This window comes from Lycium barbarum, chromosome 11 (genome assembly GCF_019175385.1).
Source record: "Lycium barbarum isolate Lr01 chromosome 11, ASM1917538v2, whole genome shotgun sequence".
Lineage (NCBI taxonomy): Eukaryota > Viridiplantae > Streptophyta > Magnoliopsida > Solanales > Solanaceae > Lycium > Lycium barbarum.
The window spans coordinates 24376873-24400011 of record NC_083347.1 but is presented as its reverse complement, the minus strand read 5'-3'; the positions used below and the strand labels follow the sequence as shown (position 1 = coordinate 24400011).

The window sequence follows — 23139 nt, the reverse complement described above, 5'->3', positions numbered from 1 at the left end:
GGGAAGAGGGGGGGGAGGTGGGGGGGGGGGGGGGGGGCTACTTAGATTGTGATTTGCACAATTTGTTAGTGATGTTGGAACATTAGGGTATAATTCGAAAGGTGAATCAAGATATGTTGAAATTTACTATCTCCTGAATATTTTCCTCCAAATGCGTTTTGTTATCAATAATTTAGAAATTTGATTCTAATGTAAATTTGTGGGATGAGCGAATTGGAATTGCACCATGGTTGCTTGGTGAATTGTTTAAGCACATTTGGCATGATTATCAGATATAAAACATTTGATCTTGAAACTTTATTGAATAGAATAGAACTTAATGAAATATTTAAAGCTTAATCTTTAAAAATTGTTCCTTATTTGTAACATGCTTTAAACTAAATTGGAAAAGGTTTTTATATTTGATCTTGTTCAAATGATTGGATTGGTTATGGGCATCGTGATTTGCTAAAAATAGAAATATGCTATAAGGCTATGTGGTTTATCTTTTAATATCAAATATTTCGACAAGTACTTGTGTTTCGAGATTGGCTTCAGATAAATTTTGTTTGTGACAATGAAAATACACATGTTGGCATAGGCATAAGCTCAAGCTAGTGGTTGGTAAGGAACTATGACAAAGTGTTCCCACGTATGGCTATTATTGTACTATTACCGTTAAAGGTGTCAACCGGTTCATTGTAACCGGTTTTAACCGGTAACCGGACCGGTTAAATCGGAACCGGAATCGGAACCGGTATAACCGGTTAACCGGTTCCGGTTAACCGGATATTAGTTTACCGGTCCGGTTCCAAATTTTTTTTAACCGGAACCGGACCGGTTAAACCGGTTAAAATTAAAAAAAAAAAAAAAAAAAAAAAAAAGGAAAGAGCCGTTGGGCCTCGGTAATGGACCGTTGGCAACGGTCCATTTGCAAAAATGGCCGTTGCCAAACGGTCATTTTCTTAATTTTTGGCCCCCAAATTTTTTTTTTTAACACTTTAACCCCTCCCCCACCCCTATATAAACCCTTCTTCATTTTCATTTCAATTCACTCTTCTTCATCTTTCTCTCAAATCTCAATCTCTCAATTATAGTTACTTTGCAATAATTAGCCACAAAGTCTTGTGTTCATATTTTTACTTTTATTAAGTTAGGAATATAAGTATATAGGTAAGTATATATAGTATATAGTACATATATACAAGTATATATAGTATATATAGTATATAAGTAAGTATAGTATATAGTACATATATATAAGTATATATAGTATATATATTATATATATTAAGTTATACACATATATAAGTATATATATTATATAAATATATATAGTATATATATTAAGTATATATTGTATATATAGTAGATATGTATATATAGTATATATATTAAGTTATACCTATATATATATATATATATATATTAAGCTATACCTATATATAGTATATAGTACATATATAAGTTATACATATATATAAGTATATATATTAAGTTATACATATATATAGTATATATATTATGTTATACATATATTTAGTATATATATTAAGTTATACATATATATAGTATATATATTAAGTTATACATATATATAAGTATATAGAGTATATAGTACATATATATAAGTACATATATGTAAGTTATACATATATATGTGTACGAAAAGCACTATTCTGTATTGCTGACTTGTTGTTAGGCTGTTAGTTAGTAAATATTTAAACTTTAATTATAAAGTTGTATAACATATGTAAATATACCTACAATATACAAATAAATACTATAATATATATATAATACAAAAAACAAAAACAAAAAAATTAACCAATCCAAACCGGACCGGTTCCGGTTTGGACTTTAAAACCGGTTAACCGGAACCGGTTAGGCGGTTCCGGTTTTGGAACCGGAACCGGCCGGTTTCCTAACCGGTTCCCGGTCCGGTTCCGGTTGGAACTGGTTGACAGGCCTAATTACCGTGACTGTCAACTCGTACGGCACTACGAGACGACCTGAGCAAGTAAGGTATATGATACTTATCGCTACGTAAATCACCTAGTTAACCTTGAATCTTGTGTAGGTTTTTAATTAGTGAAGTACTCCCAATTAAAAGTATAAACTTATTTGTTTATGGTTAAAGCTTTTAAGCTAATTAAATACAACTTTGAAAGGTATTCCCCATTATTGTTTCATTTGAAGTGTCAAATTTATGAATTGATATAAATGTTCTTTCTTATATTGATGTCTTGCATATCTCATTGTATATATTTTATTTAAATCTTATTCTAATTCTTGGGGAAATAATTTATGATACCTACTAGGTACGTGGAGCTTAGGTCATTCCGCTATTCTACTTTTTAATTTCAGATAATAGCGTTGAGCAACACGAGTCACACGGTTAGGACAGCTCCACATTTTCTCCCATTCCTGTCTATCTTGCGGCACATGCGGTACCAGCTCTTGTTACTTTTCTTCCGTTCATACAACAGCCTCTCATCTTCTAAACTCAATTTGTAATTTTGTATCTATGTTGTCTCCCACTAGACCCTGACCACACAGCTACTGACTCATTGCATGCATATGTCATTTCATGGTCTAACCTCAATTGTATTGGGTAACTCAGGACAAACTCCATGACTCCATCATTTTTCTTCCCTTCCCTTCAAACTACTCTGAAAAAGAATGACAAGTACTACTGCATGCAATATGAGAAATTGACTGATCAAACTCAGAAGCCAGTCAGACTTGAGGAGATCTATTAACTGACGTACTCTCCCTCCAGGCTACATATTCATATGTAACATTTGTTTTTTTGTTTTTGTTTGTAATAGTATATTCTTATATTTAAAATAATTTAACTTTAAATTTTCAATTTTATCAATCATAAGATTTGTATAAAGTCATACAATGTGTATGATTTGATTTAGATCGTAAGTTTCGAAAGTTTTTCTTTCCTAAATTCTATGTTTAATCATATACTGACACATAAATTGAGAAAGCGACGGAGTATACATTATCATAAACAGATGCCCACACCCTTTTGTTGCGGCCTTTCTTTACTTTGGAAGATTGACACTTGACATATTTGTCTTATCATAAACCTCTACCGAGATCAGCATACTAAAAGAATGATCTTCTTTTTAGATTGAGAAACAACTTAAATTTTAATTTTTTTCATTTTAACTTTTTTATGACATTGTCTTATAGCTATACAAGTACCAACACATATTTACAATCACGAATTCAGAAAATATTACTTTTATTAATCATCATGTTCAATCAAACATATTTGCGTAAAATGAAATTGTGGGAGCTAATAAATATTCAAGCGAACTCAAATATTCTTTGGAGTTTTGTTGAATGTAGTTTGAAACTCAAACTACTTATTACCTCACTGAAAGCTAGGTTCTTAATCAAATATTCTTTGTATTGTCCATGTTTTGTTGAATGTAGTTGAATCTCAACTACTTATTACCTCACTGAAAGCTAGGTTCTTTTGTTACCTCATCACTATTTATATATTTTAGTGCTCAAAGAATTCTTTTATGGTACTAGATCTCAAAGTTTTTCTGACGCCAATTATAGAGATAAAAATTACTTCATTCACTTTAATATTAAATTCTTAATAATAACGAATGGTCATTTCTTCCCTAAAATATCTTGGAGATGTGTCAAACTTCCTCCAATTTGTGGTTTTGGAAACCATGCTTCCTATAAAAGAGTCCATAGGCATAAATACTCGGATTGGACTTGAAAATCTTTAAACAGTGACTGCATTTCCTCAGCACGAAACTACGCAAACATCAGGGCTAAAAAATGCAAGCACAACAAAATAGATGCTCAATCCAACTTCCCTGTTAAGAGGGGAAAAATAACAAAGGAAACATTAGTCAAAACTAGCTTTTAACCAGCATATTATTCTTAATCTATTCTTATGTATTAACCTCATGTATACACATGCCTCAGCCAATAGCATACATCTCCAACACACTACTTTCTTCCGGACAGATAACTTACAAAGCCATAATAATTACAATGCTATGGGAACGCTCTCAAAAGCTTGTGTTACAACCACATATCTACAATGGGTATCATTATAATGGATATCCACTGCACGTCTTTTCCTCCCATTTGGAAGTACATGATACCATTGAACAGCAACCTTCATTCTAACGTTTAGCTTTAGATAATTTGGAAGAATTCAAGCAAACAGGCCATCCATTTTAAACCATTGCCACTTTGGTGCAAAGTAGTGAAAGTGCTTGAACCTGCAAAATAGCAATACTATGCTTGAGTGAGGCCCTTTTTAACAAGCATCTCATACACTTTGTCCACCTTATTCGGATCAACATTGAATAGACCATGCGCATCAGATTTCTTGGTGATGTTGCCACTTAAGACCCCCATAGACATGGTTTGCAACATGTTTAGATAATGAGTCGGCAGGATTCTGATCTCATCACAAAGCTGTTTTTCCTGCATTTGCAATGCCACAAGTACAGGTTAAGATTATAAGGATGCAGCCATACACTAATAATAAGAAGTTTCAACAATTATCATTTTTCTGGGGCATTAATACTGTTAGAATTGCCACACCAATACCCATTCTCGTATATGTACGAAGTCAGATGAAATATATCGCATGGTTAATGCTCGAAAAGATGATTGTGGAAATAGAAACAATGTGTGGCAGCAGAAACAGAAGATTCTTACAGCTTCTGAGAGTAACTCAGCCCCTGAAAAGCCACTGACATCCCAAATGTCTAAAGCACTTCCAACACCATGTGGTGCAGTGGTTGATGATAAGTCCTTGCTAAGGGAATCCAGCATTTCAGGGCCTCTAGGAACTCCTCTGGGGCTGCTGTCATGCTCCACTTTAAGGTGACCTGCTCGTTGCAAATATTTGCCACTTGGACCACTCTGGGGGTTCTCCTTTAGTCTACGTACATTTTCTTCAGATTCTCGCTTTCTCTTTTGTTCAACATATCTTTCTGCCTCCGCTGAAGTTCGGCAACCAGCAGCTCGGGCATCCTGGGTGCAGGGACTAATATATCAATATTAACACCAACTTAAGAACTTAATATACAAGAGATTGCAGAGTTTAAATTTGTCACATATGCCAGAAGTACGTGCTTGACCCAATCTATGGGTCTCTGAGAATGGGAAATGTATCCCATGCAACAACCACTACCTACAACACACAAGATATGGGTGTGGCCTAATTGTCTACTAAGTGGGATGAAAACCGTAGAAGATCAGGCTTCAAATCCCGGCACACGTAAAATATACTTTATGCTTTTTTCCATCTGCCAAAATTCTGGTGAATAAAGTTGCCCAATAGTTGTGTTGGTGGGAGGAGCAGGTACTCGATGAATAAGTTGAGGTGTGTTCAAGTTGGTCCGGACAACACCATTATAAAACAAAAGAAAATGGACCACTACCTACGGTTAAGGAAACTAGTTAGCATGCTTGTAAACTTACAAATGATAGAAACAAAAATAGGAGAAAATATGTTACTATAATTTTTTATACAAAATTCTTACCGAGTATAGAAACCTTTAGATTATAAGATCTAGTGTTAAAATATAATAAGACATAATTTTTTTAAAAAAAAAAAATCATATCATTCAGTTTGTGTTTTACATATTCCCAGTATATGAGTTCTGAACCCTAAAGTTTTAGTGTGTAAAGCATGATTACAAGCTGATAATGTTCCAATATTTGTATACAGAGTATATAATTCAGAACTGATTCCGAAGAGCCTAGAAAAGAGGATTATCATTCTGGAGGTATTCTAGTAGCAAGACTTTTTATTTAACCTGAAGATCTTGTATTCGTTTTACCATCCGGTGCTCCTCAATGATGCTCCTCAGGAATTCCTCATGCTCCTCTTTTGAATTAAAACGCATGAACACCCTGTAGGAACGGCACATGTCCTTCTCCTCTGGGGTGAGGTCTTTCTCAAAAGGGTCAGGATGAAGTAGATTTCTTTCCAAAATAAAATCCTTCCTACGTTTCCTCTCGTCCAGCCTGCAGAATATTAACAGATTGAATATTTGCACAAACTAACACGAATTAAGAGTCTCACATGCCATTAGCGCGTCACAGTAACTAGCATAGACAATTGCTGACCTGTACTATATAATTGTCTTCAATAGTTACATTTTCTCATGAATGCATTGTTCAAAAATCCATATCAACAACATGATGCACGAGAAGCACCTAACTGGGATTACACCCGTCTACAATCATGGGACGATTATCAACCACATATTTATTCGCAGACAAGAGACCCAGAGGGATATCAACAGGGCATTGAAATACCTTCAATCTGAAGAAACTGAAAAAGAATACAGGCAAGAGGAACTTACACTGAATGGCATCTATTGTTCAGACAGAAGCTGAGAAATCCATCACAAAAAGGAACAGTTAAAATTTTACAAAATTTCTAGGTGGCTCTGGGCAAGATAAAGTCAACTATTCATCCACAAGATCCCCGAGAAAACTAAAAAATAGGTGGTTCTACCAGCATGCATCAGTTGCTTCAGTTGAATGTTGCATTCAATAAAACCACCATAAAACCAAGAAGCCAATTAACATTTTCAGATGTGGCAAAATAATAACATTTGCAGAATCATAGCTCTCTTCCTCAATGATTCTTGCACTTGGAAGAGGGGCAAAAAAAGGAAAGAATAACTGATAGACCTAGCATTTAACATTTCTTTTGAGCCGAGAGTCTTTCGGAAACAGCCTCCCTACCTTCCAAGGTGGGGGTAAGGTCTGCGTACACTTTACTCTCCCCAGACCCCACATTGTGGGATTCAACTGGTATGTTGTGTTGTTGTTGGGGAAAATGAGGAAAATAACTACCAACGTCACAGTTCGGTGAGGATAACTTACCTTTTAGAGTATATACGCAATACCCGAAGTTTCAGTTCACGTTCAGCATTGCTATCTGTCTCTTTAAATTCCATATCAGCCAGCATCTGCTCAGCATCATTATCATATTCAATTTCAAACTCCTCTCTCTTGGTATTATAACCACTCAATTCTGTCATAGAAGGGCCCTCATCCACTGAAGTCCTAGGCTTTTTCTCTCCGACACTCCTGTCTGCAAGACCACCTAAGTGCAATAACAAAAGCCTCTTAGCATTTCTCTCTCAGATCAAAAAGTTACCATGCATACCCTAAAGAAATTATCAATTAAAACTTCATCAACTATATTCTTGAGGTGTAGATAGTTGTGAATTATCAGCATTACAGCTATCAAATCTAAGTACTACAGCAATGGCATGGTATCCCCCGCTAATAATCAAGTAGAAATTTGAAATAAGCATAAACACGCAGAACTTTCTTTTCCATATTTGGTTTTCAAAATATTTATGAACAGCATCACTAGACAAGCAATAGTACTAAATAATCATACTTTCTAAGATTACTACATCAGTATCTGAATCCTAAAGTGAGCACCCAAATACATGATAGAGCAAAGGTGCACAAACAGTAAGCATCACCATTTTCTGTGAGTTAATGCTAGAGCAATTGATACCTTCCACTTTGATGCTATCATGATTCTCCTTACTATGAAGTATGCCAGATGTCCTCTTTCCAGCTCCTGTTAGTGTACCGGAAGCAGAACCTCCAACTGAAACCAAATCCGACACGATAGAGAAAACAAGTGAACATATGCCCAGCACAAACCGAAGGATATACTAATTTTTCCCACAGTTACCACTATATTTGCCTTCAATTCTATCGCCATCTCTCTCTCTTCCCCCTCCCTCTCTGTGTGTGCACGCGCACACACACATATATATAATATATTGCCTCTGCAGGATTTTGGGGAAAATTTTATTTCTATTTTCTTGTTTCTTTTTAGTGGGAGCCGAGTGGGGAACTGTTGAAGATATAATTAAGTTAAATAGAAGAGTGCTCTCTCTAATAGCTTAAGCTTTAAGATGAGATGGTCACACACTGCAAAATAGTATCAAAGCAGGCAGAGGTTTCGGGTTCGAGTCTCACCGCCACACATGTCAAAAAGAATTTCTACGTCAGTTATAAGGGTAGCAACTTGTGGCAGAAGCTAAACTACCTGAGGCAAGTCCAGCTGAATTTTCTTCCCGTTGATCTTCCATCCTGAAAATACATGTCCAAATGTATGAGAACAGAGAAGACTATGACACTTGCTTTTAGTTGGAACAAACCCGAGTATACTTGATTCTTGCAGAGAACGGAGACTCTTCTTTGACATTAACTCCTCCGGGAGCAGCATATCCTAACAAGAATGAACATTCAATTAGACTAAGAAACAATCTGATTCTGAGAATGGATGTTGAAGACATAGTTAACTAATAAAAGTGTGCTCTCTCTAATAGCTTTAGATGAGATGAGCACACAGTTTAACATGGTATCAGAACAGGCAGAGGTCCTGAATTCGGGTCTCACTGCCACCCATCGAAAAGATCCACGTGTTTGGCCTATGAAAAAGAATCAGTCCCACACGTGGGGGACATTATTGAAGACATAGTTAATTACATATTAGTGTGCTATGAAGCTTTCAGATGAGATACTCTCAGACTTCAACATGGTTGATATGCTTGTACTTCCTCAAACACCATCATTACTCAATTATCAAATAATGATGATATCACTACAAACCAAGCATGAGCAGACAGACCTATGAAAGAAAGCGTAAACCAGATACTTCTGGCTATTACCCTTTTTGTTACTTTTTTTATGCCTTTTGGAGAGGGGTATGCAAATGATCTTGGTTTGCTGTATAATTCATCCAATGAAAAGGAAAATTCAGGGGTCCCAGAAAGACCTGCCAAAAGTCTGTATATAACCAATATAACACAATACAGATCAATTTCTTCACTAATGGCCAAACCAGCCAATAGAAGTAAACGTCGGCCTGTCCCACATGAGGTAGGGGGAAAACATAGCTTGATTGTGTTATGCAGTGAACACAGTAAAAACTGATGCATTGAATCAAGAAAGTGTATGAAGCAGAAAACTGAGAGGCAAAACCATGATATTGTCAGTGCCCCATCCATTCAAATTAGTCCCAAATCAGAGCTTAACTTAAGAGATACAAAAAGGAAAATGAAAATACGAGAAAGAAAAGTTCTTGAGTTTACCTTGCTCCTTGGCCATGGCAAGAAGTTCCTCTCTGTTCTTTCCCATAACATGAGACATGTCCTAGAGAAATTTAGTGTGCAGATTCAGCTTTTCATAATGTTGCCTTTGATGTGATGCTGCACTGTGTTAAGAGGATTACTTACCGGAAGCGGAAAACAAGGAGAATTAATATATATGGACTTATAGTGGTCGATACACTGCAATTTACTCTTTGTTCCAACATGTTCGGCAACTTCAGCCCAGTTTGCCAATCCGTACATTTCCATACCCTGCAAAAGAAAAAGAGGACAGGTGATAAACTGAAACCAAGAGAACTTCAATCCTCCAAAAATTGTGTATAAGACCTAGATCACTAGGATACATTTAAGAGAACTTGTAAACAAAATATAGAATAGAGAAATAAGTGATAATTGAAATACTTAAACACAAGCAAAAAGATGGAACACTACCTCTAGAAGTAACATTTCCTCATCTGCATTCCAGTCAGCACATATAAGAGGAAATGACAAGTTATCCTGTTCATAGAAAATCCTTGAAGACATATCCCAGACATATATTTCAATAAAAAGTAAGAAGTTATAAAAAGGGTGAGAACATAACTAAATAAAGTAAACAGCATAAAAGGGTCCAGAGCTCCTCCCTCAAACGTAAACGTGTGAGAAAAATTGCTTTAGTTAAGATCATTGATCAGCTAAGACAGGAAGTGAATATCCATCTAACATATGACCACCCACTAATCCCGTCATTTGTAATTAAGCACAATTGTAAGCTGGCATTTCACCCATGAGCAACAGCTTCATAAGAACCTTGTCCCTATTTAAGAACACTATGGACATATTAGCAAAACCCAGGCTTTTAGGTTTGACAAGTTCAACAAATTAACCATCCCATTTTCTATTGTTTAACACCCACATAAGAAAGTGAAAACTCAATTCTACCTCTCTAAATATAGAATCATATATCAATATGAGCATTCAACTTACTTGCATCACATGAAAATCGTCTCCCACACATAAGCATCTCATTAGTGCAATTACAACAACCTTTTTTCATGAGAATATTCATTTATATCTATTATCTTTCATTTCATTATGTACCCAACTTAGCTCCACTATTGGTAACTAGGTAAAGGATTATATCCAGAATCTTTTAGTGAAATTATGATACTATTTCAACAGATAGCAGCACGCTTTGATGAACAGGATTAGATCAAAATCCATCTTGTACAAAGGATGACCATGGAGATAATTAACTATTGATTGTAGATATAGTTCTTATGATTCTGCCTGACATAAGCAGCCAGGAAGACTGCACAACCCTTTCATATTAGATGAGTGGTCAACTCTCATTTACAAAACCAGGTATAGAGTTCACCTGGCACAATCCTTTTTTATTTTATTTTTCCTTATTAAATGGTCTTTAAGATGTTATGTACTAAGCAATTTCAACAACTTCCATAATATTTTCCCAGAGTTTTGCGTAAAGCAATTAGGATACACAAAGTGATGATATCCGCTTCAGCAATGTGACATCAATGAAGAGCACAGCATTTAACAAAATCTACTGAGAATTAAGGCTGCAATTTATGACTGCTTCAAGCATTTTCACCGACTTAAATTATTTCTGCTCAGTTAAATTTAGAAACAAATAAAAGAATTCAAGAGAAACAGTCCAACATCTTGATGAAAAATTCAATTAGATGAAGTCACTCACCATAACCCTATAATGATGATTGCTTTTGTGAGGCTGCACTTCTGCTCCAACAGAAAAGCATTCCACACAAAGATCAAAGTCAGAGCACACAACACATTTAATTCGAATCCTTCCAGATATGTCTTTATTGCAATAATTGCAATGGTACAAAGCCTTTTTCCCGTCGGTCAATATTTGGCCTTCATAGGCAGAAAAAAAGACAAATTATAAGGTTCAATTAAAACGGGAACAATTTCGTGATTAGCATCTGAACAGAACACCAGGCATAACATACAGGGTTCCGGAAGTTGGAGTAGTTACAATGCATGTCCATGTCGTACAGTGAGACTCATAAATTATTCTTTTTTCTGTTCCGCCATGAACATGATTGAAAATATGAACCAGGAGATAGAAGGTAAAAAATAAATTTTTGTTCCACAAACATGGTCACAAGCTGTGATGAACAAAGAATTACTATGTACTTTCTCTTCATCTGAAATATGACTTGGCACCTTAATATGAAAGGAGTTAAATTTAAATAGTCTTATTTACTTATGATAAACAGTTAAAATTAGAATAGTTTAGTGTTTATTGGAGAAACATGTTTGGTCTTGTGTTGGATCTTGTGCTTCTTTGAGAGAAAAATAAAGCAAAAAAGTTGTATTTAAAAGAGAAAAAATGGAGTCCCCGTGAAAGAAAATTTTGTGTCATACAAAATGTAGCAGAACTTTCCTTGGGAAGAGAAAAAGGAGGTCCCATGAAGGTTTTTTGCGTCATACAAAATGTCGCAAAACTTTCCTCTTCAATCAAAAGTAAGAGTATCTTTTTGATACAGATGGAGTAAATAGTTAAAACGTGTCCACGTTTACAAGTCAAATACAAGTTTCTTTAAACTGAGGGAAGATCTTGAGGGAAAATAGCATTGCAGGGATCCTGCTTCTTGTAAATGATTCTCATTCACAAGGGTGCTAATTACCCCATGGTTAATCTCAAAGATCATACCAGCAGCTGCAGTATCAAAATTCTCCACATTAGGTGCTGCCCTTTTTCTCTTAGACCTATCAAAGAGTTAAAGGGGACAAGGGAAAAATAAGTTATCAGATCAGGCCAATAAATAATAGAATCAAATTAAATACAACTCCACATGAAGCAAGGATAGGTATGGAACTACGTTTACATAGATGCATATCCATACAAGATTTTTTTCTATAACTGTGGTGTCCGAGCCAACTTGCGCGCACCTCGATTAATTCCACAGGGTACGCTACCTCCCACCAGCATAGGTACCGGGTAACTCTGCCCACCAAGGCTTAGAAAGATGGAAAGAAATCACCTAGAGTTTTTTTTTTCTTTCCCTCCGGTGGGATTTGAACCTGAGACCCTATGGTTCCCGACCCACTTCATTGACCACTAGGCCACACCCATGGGTTACCCAATATTCATACAGGACATATAATGCAAGAAAATATAAACTTTGTCTATGCACTTGTGAAAAAGCAATGTTTGAGATCAAAAGGTGAGGATCTATCTCCGAGCAATAGCGTTAAGTATGCCATTTGGAAACAGAGCCCAAGCATTGGCTATCGCCACTGATGCTCTTTAATAAAGCCCTAACAAAGTTGTTAACGAGAGCAGGGCCTCAGAAGAAGAAAAGGAAAACAGGAAAAAAAATGAATTCACTGAAAACATAGCTTGGTTAGGTTTGTTTAACATACAAATGTGAGATGTTAAGAAACATTAGCCGGGTCCAGGGTTTACATGTCGTCGATGCTTAAATAATTCTAGTATAAATTTCACAGTTGTCACAAACAGTAAACATGGGTATTCATTTGGATCGGATCGGTCAGCTTTTGAATTAATTCTAATTGATTTACTAGGATCTTATGTTATAATTAGACAAATCGATCACAAAACTGAGATAAGTTACATGTAGTTTTAGCTTTTTCTCTTTAAAAAAAAAAAAAAACAGATTATATTTGAGAAAATTTAGAGGAAGATAGGAAAGAAAATGCACAAATCTGGAAATACACCTGTCAATTAGATTTTTGTTTTCGTGTTTTGGATATGCAATGTAAATACGTAAATAACCTCTGTACAGGAGAGCTCTGCAAAGCTCTGCACACCACCGTGAGCAGTAAGCACCCATTGGGAATTCTTATAATGGGTGCTCATGGCCACTTTATAGAATTTTTAAGGATCATCTTTGGATGCACAAAATTTTGGCTAAAGTCAATGGGTGCTTCATATCCCCAAAGTAGGTCCGCCACTCTTAAGAAATATAACACTAATTCAAGCTGAGAATGACACGTGTATCTCATTAAATTCCTTTTTTTCTGACAACTAGGATCGCATTGGCGAGCAAAGCACGGGACTATCCTCTCAAGAACACACAGTTCCAATAGCTTACATGCTTTTAAATCAAAAACTACCCAAAAATGGAAGGAAATCCAAAAAGCCCTTATAGATATTAAATTATCGATCAAAGAGCTTTCTATTCGGTTTTGCTAGAGCTAAAGAAATTTAAACTTGATTCTTTTTTTTTTTTTTGGTAAAGTAATAAAATTCATTAGTAAAACATCAAGAAGATGCAAGGTTACAGATGGGAAAAAAAATTTAAACTTGATTCTTCTGCTGAGTTGGAACATCCTATGCAGTTTTAGTAAGATCCTTCTCACATAAACGGAGGTTAAGAAACAAAATCCACATTCTTCCTTCGTATTCCATATCGAAGACCTGCAACACAACATCTCTTTTCTCCTCATATAATCATAATCAGTATCTAATATTATTATTCAACAATGCTCTATCATCATTGATTAATTGAGTAAATTTTAACTAAGACTCTCGAATCTGTCTCTCATTTTCCTTTGTATCTCCGATTCTTCTCTTGTTATATAATCTAACAACATTCACTTTCTTCCTTCGCTTTTTTGCTTGGTCAGTGTGCTTCACTTAGGTTGCTCAATTTATAATCTATCATAATTGATGGAGTTGCAGCCTAAGGCCAGTACTTTACTCCACGGAAAATAGTACCATATTCAAGTATCACGCGCGAAACAGTGTTATCAAAAGCGAAAAGAGCAAAAAAGCTCTAATGTCCATTGGGGCTTTAAGCGCAAAGCACAAGTAAAACGTGAGCTTTAATGAAGAAAGACACAAATGGAGAAAAAATACAAATACGTACTTGTAGTCCAAGATAATAATTGAAATAAAAAATATATGAACAAAGAAATTGAAAAAAATTTACAATAAAGTGAAATATCAATTGTTTAGTGTCTTACACTCATTGGCAAGGAAAAATTATGTCTTATAGCCTTGATGATGACACTGAAGTGCTCAAAATGTTTAGTGCCTCCCTTCAGGGCTTAAGCGCCTTTGACAACATTGGCGCGAAACAGCTAAACTAGGGTACATTTAAATTTTACCCTTCAAATATTTGTTAATACCTAAATAATTATGCTTCGCCCTAATTTATATTAAAGTCTCTACACCTTTTTCGCATATAGCTTCTTCCTACACCCCCTCTCCTTCCTTACAAAATCCCGCACCTGCAAAGGCTGTACTTAACCATTTTTAAATACTCCCTCCGTTCACTTTTACTTGTCACATTTCGTTTCTCAAGAGTCAAACTACAAGGAATTTGACCAACATTTTAAGATGTATTATTTTCATCATATTAATATGAGAAGAACTGCAACTTATAGTATTTTTCATTATCAGTTCTAAATTTTAGTTTTAAAATATTGAATTAATCTATTTCAATTTAGCTCTGAAGATTAGTCAAATTGACTCTCGAGAAGCACCGTGACAAGTAAAAGTGAACGGAGGGAGCAATTAAAGCAACCCCGTCAGTGTTTTCAACTCTAAGTTTACAACAAAAATAAAAGTATATATATATGTGAAGAACACAAACACTAAGAAATAATGAAAAGATCACAAACATGGTAAAACTTAAAGGTGAACTACTATAAAAGCAAATATCACGCGCGAAACAACTGAACTAGGGTACATTTAAATTTTACCCTTCAAAAATATTTGAAAATACCTATATAATTATGCTTCACCCTAATTTATACTAACGTTTCTATACCTTTTTTGCATAGAATTTAACTAGTGTTTCATCTAATTAAAGCAACGCCATCAGTGTTTTCAACTCTAAATTTTCACAACAAAAAAGAGTACATATCTATGTGTGAAGAACCCAAACACTTCGAAAGAATGAAAAGATCACGAACACAATAAAACTTAAAGATGAACTAATATAAAAAGCATGATAAACTAAATTCAAAAATTAGTTAATAAAATTCAATAAGCATGATAAACCAATTTTAACTAATAAAAGCAACCAAATCAGTGTTTTCAACTCTAAATTGACAACGAAAACCAAACATTTTGAAACAAGGAAAACAGTAAAACTTAAAGGGGAACAACTACTATAAAAGCGTGATAAAATAAATTTAAAAAAAAAAAAAAGAGACCTTTGGGTTGGATCATCATCGGTGGATTGATGAACAGCCCGAGACCGACCCATTTATATGTTAATTGGAGCTCCGAATTTCAATTGATAAGTGATGGAGATCTTATTCGTCACCGTTGTACTGTGCTAACGGAAAGGCAATTTCCCAGGACAATTTCCCAGATTTGGGGAATAAAGTTTAACTCCTTTTTATACTAAAACTAAAATCGCTTTCAAGAAAATAAAAATTATTCATTTTATCCTTATTTAAACTAAAAATATAGTCCAATTAAAGGAATTTTAGTAATTACCAAGTGAAGTCGTTACAAAAACAAGGGGATAAATAGCCTGTTTGGCCAAGCTTATTTTTCTTCAAAAGTACTTATTTTTTTCAAAAAGAGCTTATTTTAAAAAATGTGAGTTATTTGGCCAAGCTTTTGGGAGAAAAAAATAAGTACTTTTGGAGAGTAGCAACGGCAGTTTTTTAGAAACTTAAAAAAATAGTTTTTCCCTAGAAGCACTTTTTTGAAAAATACTTTTAAAAAAAATACACTTAAAAACACTTTTTAAAAGTGTGATCAAACGCTAATTGCTGCTCAAAAGTATTTTTTTAAATTAATTGGTCAAACACAAATTACTTCTCACAAAAAAAAATCTTTTTATAAAGCACTTTTCAAAAAAAGTACTTTTTAAAATAAATTAATTTTAGAAGCTTGGCCAAACAGGCTAAAAACTAATCCACCCTTCTTAGGAAAACACTATCAGCCTCTAATACTAATAGCCTGTTTGGCCAAGTTTATTTTCCCCTCAAACGTACTTATTTTTTCAATAAGTGCTTATTTGAAAAAAAGTGAAGTGTTTGGCCAAGCTTTTGGGAGAAAATAAATGCTTCTAGGGAGTAGCAGAAGCAGTTTTTCAGAAGCTAAAAAAAATAGCTTTTGCCCAAAAGCACTTTTTTTGAAAAGTACTTTTGAGAAAAATATACATAGAAGCATTTTTTAAAAGTTTGGCCAAACGCTAACTGCTGCTCAAAAGTGCTTTTTAAATTAATTGGTTAAACACAAACTGCTTTTCACCAAAAATAATTTTTTTAAAAGTACTTTTTAAAATAAATTGATCTTAGAAGTTTGGCCAAACATGCTATAAGAAACCAGCGGTAAACAAAACAATACTAACATCGATTCAACTAACAGCTAATATGATCTAACACAGTCCTCCATTCTCCTATTTTCTAATTAGTTTGGAAAATGATTACTTAGTGACAGGGAAAAAAATTGATAAAAATAATTAACTCTCTTTGATTTTTAAAAGTGGACAAGTAAAATAGAAATATTTATTTTTAATATATTGAACAAGTAAAAAAGTAATAGAGTATAAGTATCATTTTCTTTCCTTTTTGAATGTGTTTGAGTAGTTTATATCACCGGCTCCCTCTGTCCAAACTTAGTTGACACCGTTTGACCGGATACAAAGTTTAAAAAATAATTTATTTATTTTTTTGAAATGTGTGATCTAAAACAAACTTGACTATAAATTATTTTATTAAAGGTAAAAAGAGAATTTTTAAAATTAAGTTTTTTCTAATTATAGAAATATGATATGTATTTCTTAAGATATGTAAAAATTGAAAGTGCGTCACATAATTGGGACAGAGGGAGTATGTGCATAAGCATAAACCAAGTCATCCACTGAAATATTTTGGGGAAATTAAAAACAGTTTCAAATTACTCTCTCCGGATAAAAAAAGTGTACACTTAGCCATTTGCACATTCCTTAAGAAAATATTAATTTCTAGATAAAAATATGTAATTTGACTAAACTGCTCCTAATTAAATAGGTCTTGGAGTTTGATCACATAACATTTTGTAAGATTAATTCTTTTTTCATTTGATAAGTAGACACTCTTTTTTATTGAAGAAAAAAAACTAAATGAACACTCTTTTTAATCCGAAAGGAGTATAATAATTTCGGGATAGGAGTAGTGCGTGTGACTTACACGTAGAGGTACTCTATTTTTGTTTAAATATTAGTTATTACACTACTTTGATAAAGACTATAACCCAATTTAGGTACCTCAACTTTATCAACCCTTTAATCCTAATTTATATTTGAAAAATCATAAAATGAGAACCAAGGAAAACTTTTAGTGAGGTAGGGAAAATGGGCTCTCTTGCAGGTCCCCATTGAATAATCATTTTTAGACTCAAGAAGTTCCTTAAAGGGAAAAGTGGATTGACAAATTAAGATTAATCGACAAATTTATTTTGTTTACTCTTATCTTTTTTCAGAAATTTGATAACTTTTGTCTTTCAATGAATATATACTTTGAACTGTTTTTTATCGTCGCTTACAGAAATAGCAATCAAGATCAACATTACTCTCAATAGTTTGCAGTAAGTTAAATATTGATGTAGGAACTGTATATGTGGAGTAATAAATATTGTTGAAATACTCCCCCAATTATAGTAGCAGCAACGTATCTAATGCGACAAGTGACAACCACCAATAGAAATTAAATCAGAAAGATTCATTTGATTTCATTTAACAGTGCAGCTTCGAAAAGGAAGTTACCTGAATAGGATTTAGAACCAAGAAAACATATGAATATCTCCAAATCGCGCAAAAAATTTCAAATATAGAATAGAATAAAATAATAGACCATAACTAATTTATTTTCCTTTTTTGGATAATAGTTGTCCATGCCAACTTGTGTGTACTACCTTCCATGTTCATTAAACGTATCACATATCCACCAACACTTTGGTAGATGAAAAGAATGCACCTAGTGCCTCTGATGGGATTAGAATCTTGGTTTCTGAGGTTTTCGCTTCAACCATCAACCGCTAGGCCACTTCCTTAGAGACCGCTAGGCTCTTAAGTAAAACATAGTCTTGTTGACTATACTGAGGGTATGTTCACCAGACTAAGGTCCTATCAGCATCCACAGGATAGGAAATGTTAACCTGTGACATATCCAAGAGTTATAACTTGTAAGGCAGACACAAGATGAGTTCAATAAAATCTGAACAGAAGGGCTTGGCTGGCAAAGTTTGCAGCCAATAAAATCTGAGAAGAAACACAACCGGAGGGGGAAGAAACAGAGAATGAGAGGAATACCGGGAAAAAATCACATACACGTCTCAAAACAACCCTCATCCGGATGCAGTTGAGACTTTAAGCTACATAAGACATAAAAAGAAATAGCTGAAACCAAGTTGAACTTTTCATTGCCAAAAATTAGGGACTAGGAGATGAAATAATTCTACATTAAGCTGACGAACTATTGATCAAAGAGCAGGTAAATTAACAGGTTGGCCACTGGCGCAAACTATTAAACTACAACATGGGATGTCAAGCCCCTAAGTGACCACCAAAACAGAACATTATAAAACAACTAAAACTCATTAACAGCAGGATAAAGGAAGACAAACTTGAGTTCAGAAGGCAAGTCTTGATCTAAATTCTCCTACACTTGACAAAAGTTCTGGTACTCCAATTTGCATTATTTATAAATGTGCAAATAGCTATTGCATTACAGAGATCCATCCTGGTAACATATCAGAAAACAAAGGGGAGAAGGAGGAGAAAGAAATAAACAGATCTTTTAGGAACAGAAATACTAGAAGTTGAGGATAAGAAAATTTAGAGATCACTCCCACCAGAGAAGCAAAAGGAAGATGTGAAAACGATAGAAATACCCAAAGAAATAAAGGCTATTAGTGATCAGGAAATAGGGGGGCCAAAATACTAGAGCAATGCTGAATACTGGGAAGAGCAAAGTTTCCTCATCTTTTGTAAAGGCTAAGAGAGTCGAGCTCATAGTTCATCTGGCTAAGAGCTGGCAGAAGCACAACTCATTAAAAACAAAAGAGAGAGAGACCTGGCAGAAGCACAGCCCCGGGAACGGCAAGGGAATGGAAAGTACTGAAACCATATTTGCGGTTGCTGTTACTCCTACAATGCAAGGCTTTTCAAGGAAAGAAAAGGAAGTTTCTACCTAATGCAAGTGCAAAACCAGGAAACAGTATTAAAGATTTTGGGTGCAATAAACATTTACTGGACATGAGCCAGGAGATAATATGGGTTGCAAGACTTGCCACTTTGTCTTTGAGAACAGCAAAGACGGCACTAGAAGTTTGATTCCTTGAGGTATGCCAACTCACTATTCAAGTATAGTCTGGGTGCTTTCTCTTGAAAGTATACTATTTCCCACTCGCATAAAACATAGTAGAAGTCTCTTAGATGGATGCAGAAATCAAATGTTCATCCTCTTCCACCCTGTTTTAAAGTATTCACTTTGGCAAAATAACACCCAATTTTTATCTTAAGCTTTAAAAGACACTTGAATACTCCCGTACACTTCTACAGCTAGAGCTATGCCTCTATGGTTGGCAGCAGAATACTCAGGATATTTAATAAATTCATCTGTTTAACTTTTGGAGCTTGCTTCATTCTTTCCACACTTCTCTGATTTTTTTTTTTGATTAGCCACGGGTGTCCGAGTCTCTTTGAGCCCCGACTAATCCCGTGGGTGCACAGGCCCTCGGCAAGGAGTTTCCCGCAAGTGCACCACGGTTAATTCAGGGTTTCCCCAGTCCGATGGCCCTCAGAAATTGTTTGCACCCAGTGGGTTTCGAACTTGAGACCTTGAAAGGGAACACCCCAAGGCTCAAGTCAATTGCCACCAGGCCAACCCACACTTCTCTGATTTAGTCAAGAACTTTATCCTATTAGTGGGATTCATGTGACAGAAGAAAGCACCCTGAATTAGAAGGGTTAAACTACGGTGTTTAGAGAAAACACATACATACAAATATTGGATAAGTAAAGAAACAACTTAGAAACTTGAGAAGATATTATAATTTCCCAGGCCAACTGGTTTGGTTCAAAGAATTTATTGGAAATACAACCAAATAAGACGATCATAACCAATACAAGAATATAATTGAATAAGACTGAAATCATAAACATTCTGACATTTGACAATCAGCTAAATGACCTTCTCTAGCAGATACCATATTCAGTTGCAATTTATAGAAGAAGAATAATGTGTTAAAAAAGATCCTTGTTTTTTTCATTAAGAAAATAAATGTCTAGATGACCTAACTAGCTTAGAATGAGGTGTGGTTACTATTATTCATTAAGAAAATAAATGTATTCACATACAGATAATAAGGAAAAAAATATACCCTCATTGACAATCAGATGTTCATTATCCAGGTAACATTTCTGAAGTACAATTTAACAGCTGAGACTGATGTTTGCAAAACATGCTTCAACTATCTACAGGGCAAACCATTTTGGTCATGAAAAACAGCACATTGGTACCAGAGCAATTGATTTTTAGAGAATAAGGGCAAGTTACAGTTGCTTCAAGACAATGGGAACAAAGTTGTGTACAACTTACATTCTATCTTCAGTCTGTAGAAAGAAAATCCTTCGGACATTATGTGTCTAGCTTCTATTTCTTGTAAACGTTTTACATTCTATCTTCAGTCTGTAGAACTAATCATTGTTGTTTTATCAAAATCTTCGGGCATGAGGCGTCTAGCTTCTATTTCTTGTAAAAGTTTTATGATTTTTCCTTCTCTGCCGCATCTCTGAAATGCGCTGCATATTTCACTTAACATGTCTAAGTCAGGGGTAATAGATCTTTCTAGAAACTCTTTCAAGACTTCCATTGCTCCATCATAATCCTCATTCTTGATGAAGGTGGATACTAACAGAGTCAAAGTGGGCTTATTAGGGTGACAACCACCTCTGACCATGCTTTTATAGAGTTGAAACGCACGGTCAGGATTCCTTCTTGCACACTGTCCACTAATCAGAGCAGAGAAAGTAGAGGAATTAGGAACCAAATTTAACTTATCAAGTTCTTTGACCAAAAAAGCAGCTTTCTTTGTCTTCCCCTCCTTGCACAGTCCCGAAATCAATGCATTGTAAGTCAAGATATCAGCCTTCAATCCATTGTTTGCCATCTCCTCAAAAAACCGACTTCCCATTTCAGAATTACCAGCCTGGCTATACGCATTTATCAGCGTATTATAAGTGACAACATTAGGCGCCACACCGGTTCTCTTCATCTCGCTGAAAAGTTTGTTTGCTTCATGTAGTTTTCCTTCCTTGCATAAACCATGAATAAGAGTGTTATAAGTAACACTATCCAGATGAACCCCATTCTTCTCCATCGTGCTCTTAAGTTTCATCGCGACACTCAAGAGGCCCCGGTTACAATGTCCAGCAATCAAAGTGTTATAAGACACGACACTAGGTTTCAAGCTTATATTCTCCATGTCCCTTAAGACCTCAACAGCCTTTTCTAAGTTCCCCGATTTGCAAAAAGCACTCATGACCATATTAAACGTATAAACATTAGGCGAAATCCTTGACCGACGCATCTCCTTATAAAAGCCCAACGCAACATCTATCCTATTCAACTTAAGCAATGAGCTCATAAATGCATTACAAGACTCAACATTGGGAACAAATCCATACTGCTTCATACTACAAAATGTATCACTAGCATTCCTAAACTTCTTCAAATGAGCATGACACTTAAACAACGAATCAAAAACACGCGGTGAAGAATCACACATTCGATACGATAAAAGTATAGCTTCAAACAACTTAGCAGGAAAATCAACAGAACCTGATTCAAGAAGCTTCCTCAAAATAGTTTCAGCAGATTTAAACTTCTTATTCTTAGTTAAAACATGAAGAACAATGGAATGATTCTCAAGGGTATTCGAATTCGGGTTTTTACCCTCAACCCAATTGAAAAACTCAAGAGATAAAACATAATCTTTTTGAATTTTCAACAAAATGTGCTTTACTCTAAATGGGGTTAAACAAGAACCCAAATTTTCAAGCTTAGTCCAATCAGAATGTATTAAGTGACTATGAGCTACATTTATAAAATCAAGATCTTGGCCTTTGGGGTCTGAAATTGTTCTATGAGGTAATGGAATTGGGGCCAATTTTCTTTGTTTAGGGGTTAATAATTTTACAGGGATTTGGTGGGTGCTTTTGGGTGAATCAAGAAAGGTTGAAAATTTACGAAAATGTTTGAGATTCTTCATTATAAGTATTTTCTTGAATTACCAAGTTGATATTTCATTGAAGGGGAACTTACCTCGTAATAAAAATGAAATCTTTTCACTTCTTGAAGGTGGATTTTAGTGTTTGAGCTACACTGCGAGGTACCCCATTTAAGGAAACTAAATTGTTCGATATGTACTAGGATATAAACCTTCCCAAATTTGTTACTTAATGGAAAACGAGTCCCTGGTATTCTTTGTAATTATATAAGTTTCCCATATAACCAGTTGGTGTGATTTAGATATATTTGGCCAAGTTTTCAAAATCTGTTTACATTTGGAAAAGTGGTTTTCATCAAAAATGTTTTTCGAAAAAAATACTTTTGGATAGTAGTAACTTTTGTTTGTCTGTGCAATTGAAAAAGCACTTTCGCATGTTAGAGCACTTTCGCACTTTCGCTATTTTTTTGTGCTTCTGCTATATCTAAAGCATTTTAACTTGTCAGAGACTGGGTCAAATAGACTATAATTCTAGTAGGAAGAAAGTAGGATATTGGAATGCATTGATTTTAATTTAAAACGATTTACTTACTTACACTTTCTTAATTTTTTTCACATCATTATTTCAAGCATTCATCATAAAGTATTTTTTTGAAAGTTATATGAGAACTGTTTAGAGTGTAATTACAAGTAATTTCTATTGAAGATAAAATTAAATAATTTTAATATGTGTTTTATGTAACGGTGTAAACTTTTAGATGACATGGTCACACACTTCAATAGTAATGCAGATCGGGTAAAACTTCAACTTAAACTCGGGTTGGTAATGCATAA

The 23139-nt window shown here is 34.7% G+C and overlaps 2 protein-coding genes across 6 annotated transcripts; both read right to left on the bottom strand.

The window, feature by feature from the left end:
* Nucleotides 1–3796: 3796 nt before the first annotated feature.
* LOC132616470 (transcriptional adapter ADA2-like) lies at nt 3797–15458 on the bottom strand. 2 transcript variants are annotated; one of them, XM_060330881.1, is made up of 13 exons: nt 15291–15458; nt 11815–11870; nt 10834–11012; nt 9570–9635; nt 9264–9389; nt 9120–9180; nt 8194–8254; nt 8072–8115; nt 7529–7624; nt 6880–7102; nt 5799–6009; nt 4693–5010; nt 3797–4455 (listed from the first exon to the last, which is right to left on the bottom strand). In XM_060330881.1, exons 1-13 carry the CDS (start codon nt 15341–15343, stop codon nt 4264–4266), a joined length of 1686 nt encoding a protein of 561 aa, XP_060186864.1. In that variant the 5' UTR covers nt 15344–15458; the 3' UTR covers nt 3797–4263. The 2 variants fall into 2 exon arrangements, with proteins under 2 accessions (XP_060186864.1, XP_060186865.1); XM_060330882.1 differs by lacking the exon at nt 15291–15458 and having other exon boundaries at nt 11789–11848.
* A 2318-nt stretch (nt 15459–17776) lies between these two features.
* Nucleotides 17777–22757, bottom strand: LOC132616781 (pentatricopeptide repeat-containing protein At4g26680, mitochondrial). Of its 4 annotated transcripts, XM_060331436.1 has the most exons (4): nt 20676–22757; nt 20458–20551; nt 18386–18447; nt 17777–18231 (listed from the first exon to the last, which is right to left on the bottom strand). In XM_060331436.1, exon 1 carries the CDS (start codon nt 22345–22347, stop codon nt 20761–20763), a length of 1587 nt encoding a protein of 528 aa, XP_060187419.1. In that variant the 5' UTR covers nt 22348–22757; the 3' UTR covers nt 17777–18231; nt 18386–18447; nt 20458–20551; nt 20676–20760. The 4 variants fall into 4 exon arrangements, with proteins under 4 accessions (XP_060187419.1, XP_060187417.1, XP_060187416.1 ...); XM_060331434.1 differs by having other exon boundaries at nt 20458–22757; XM_060331433.1 differs by lacking the exon at nt 20458–20551.
* Between the last annotated feature and the right edge of the window lie 382 nt (nt 22758–23139).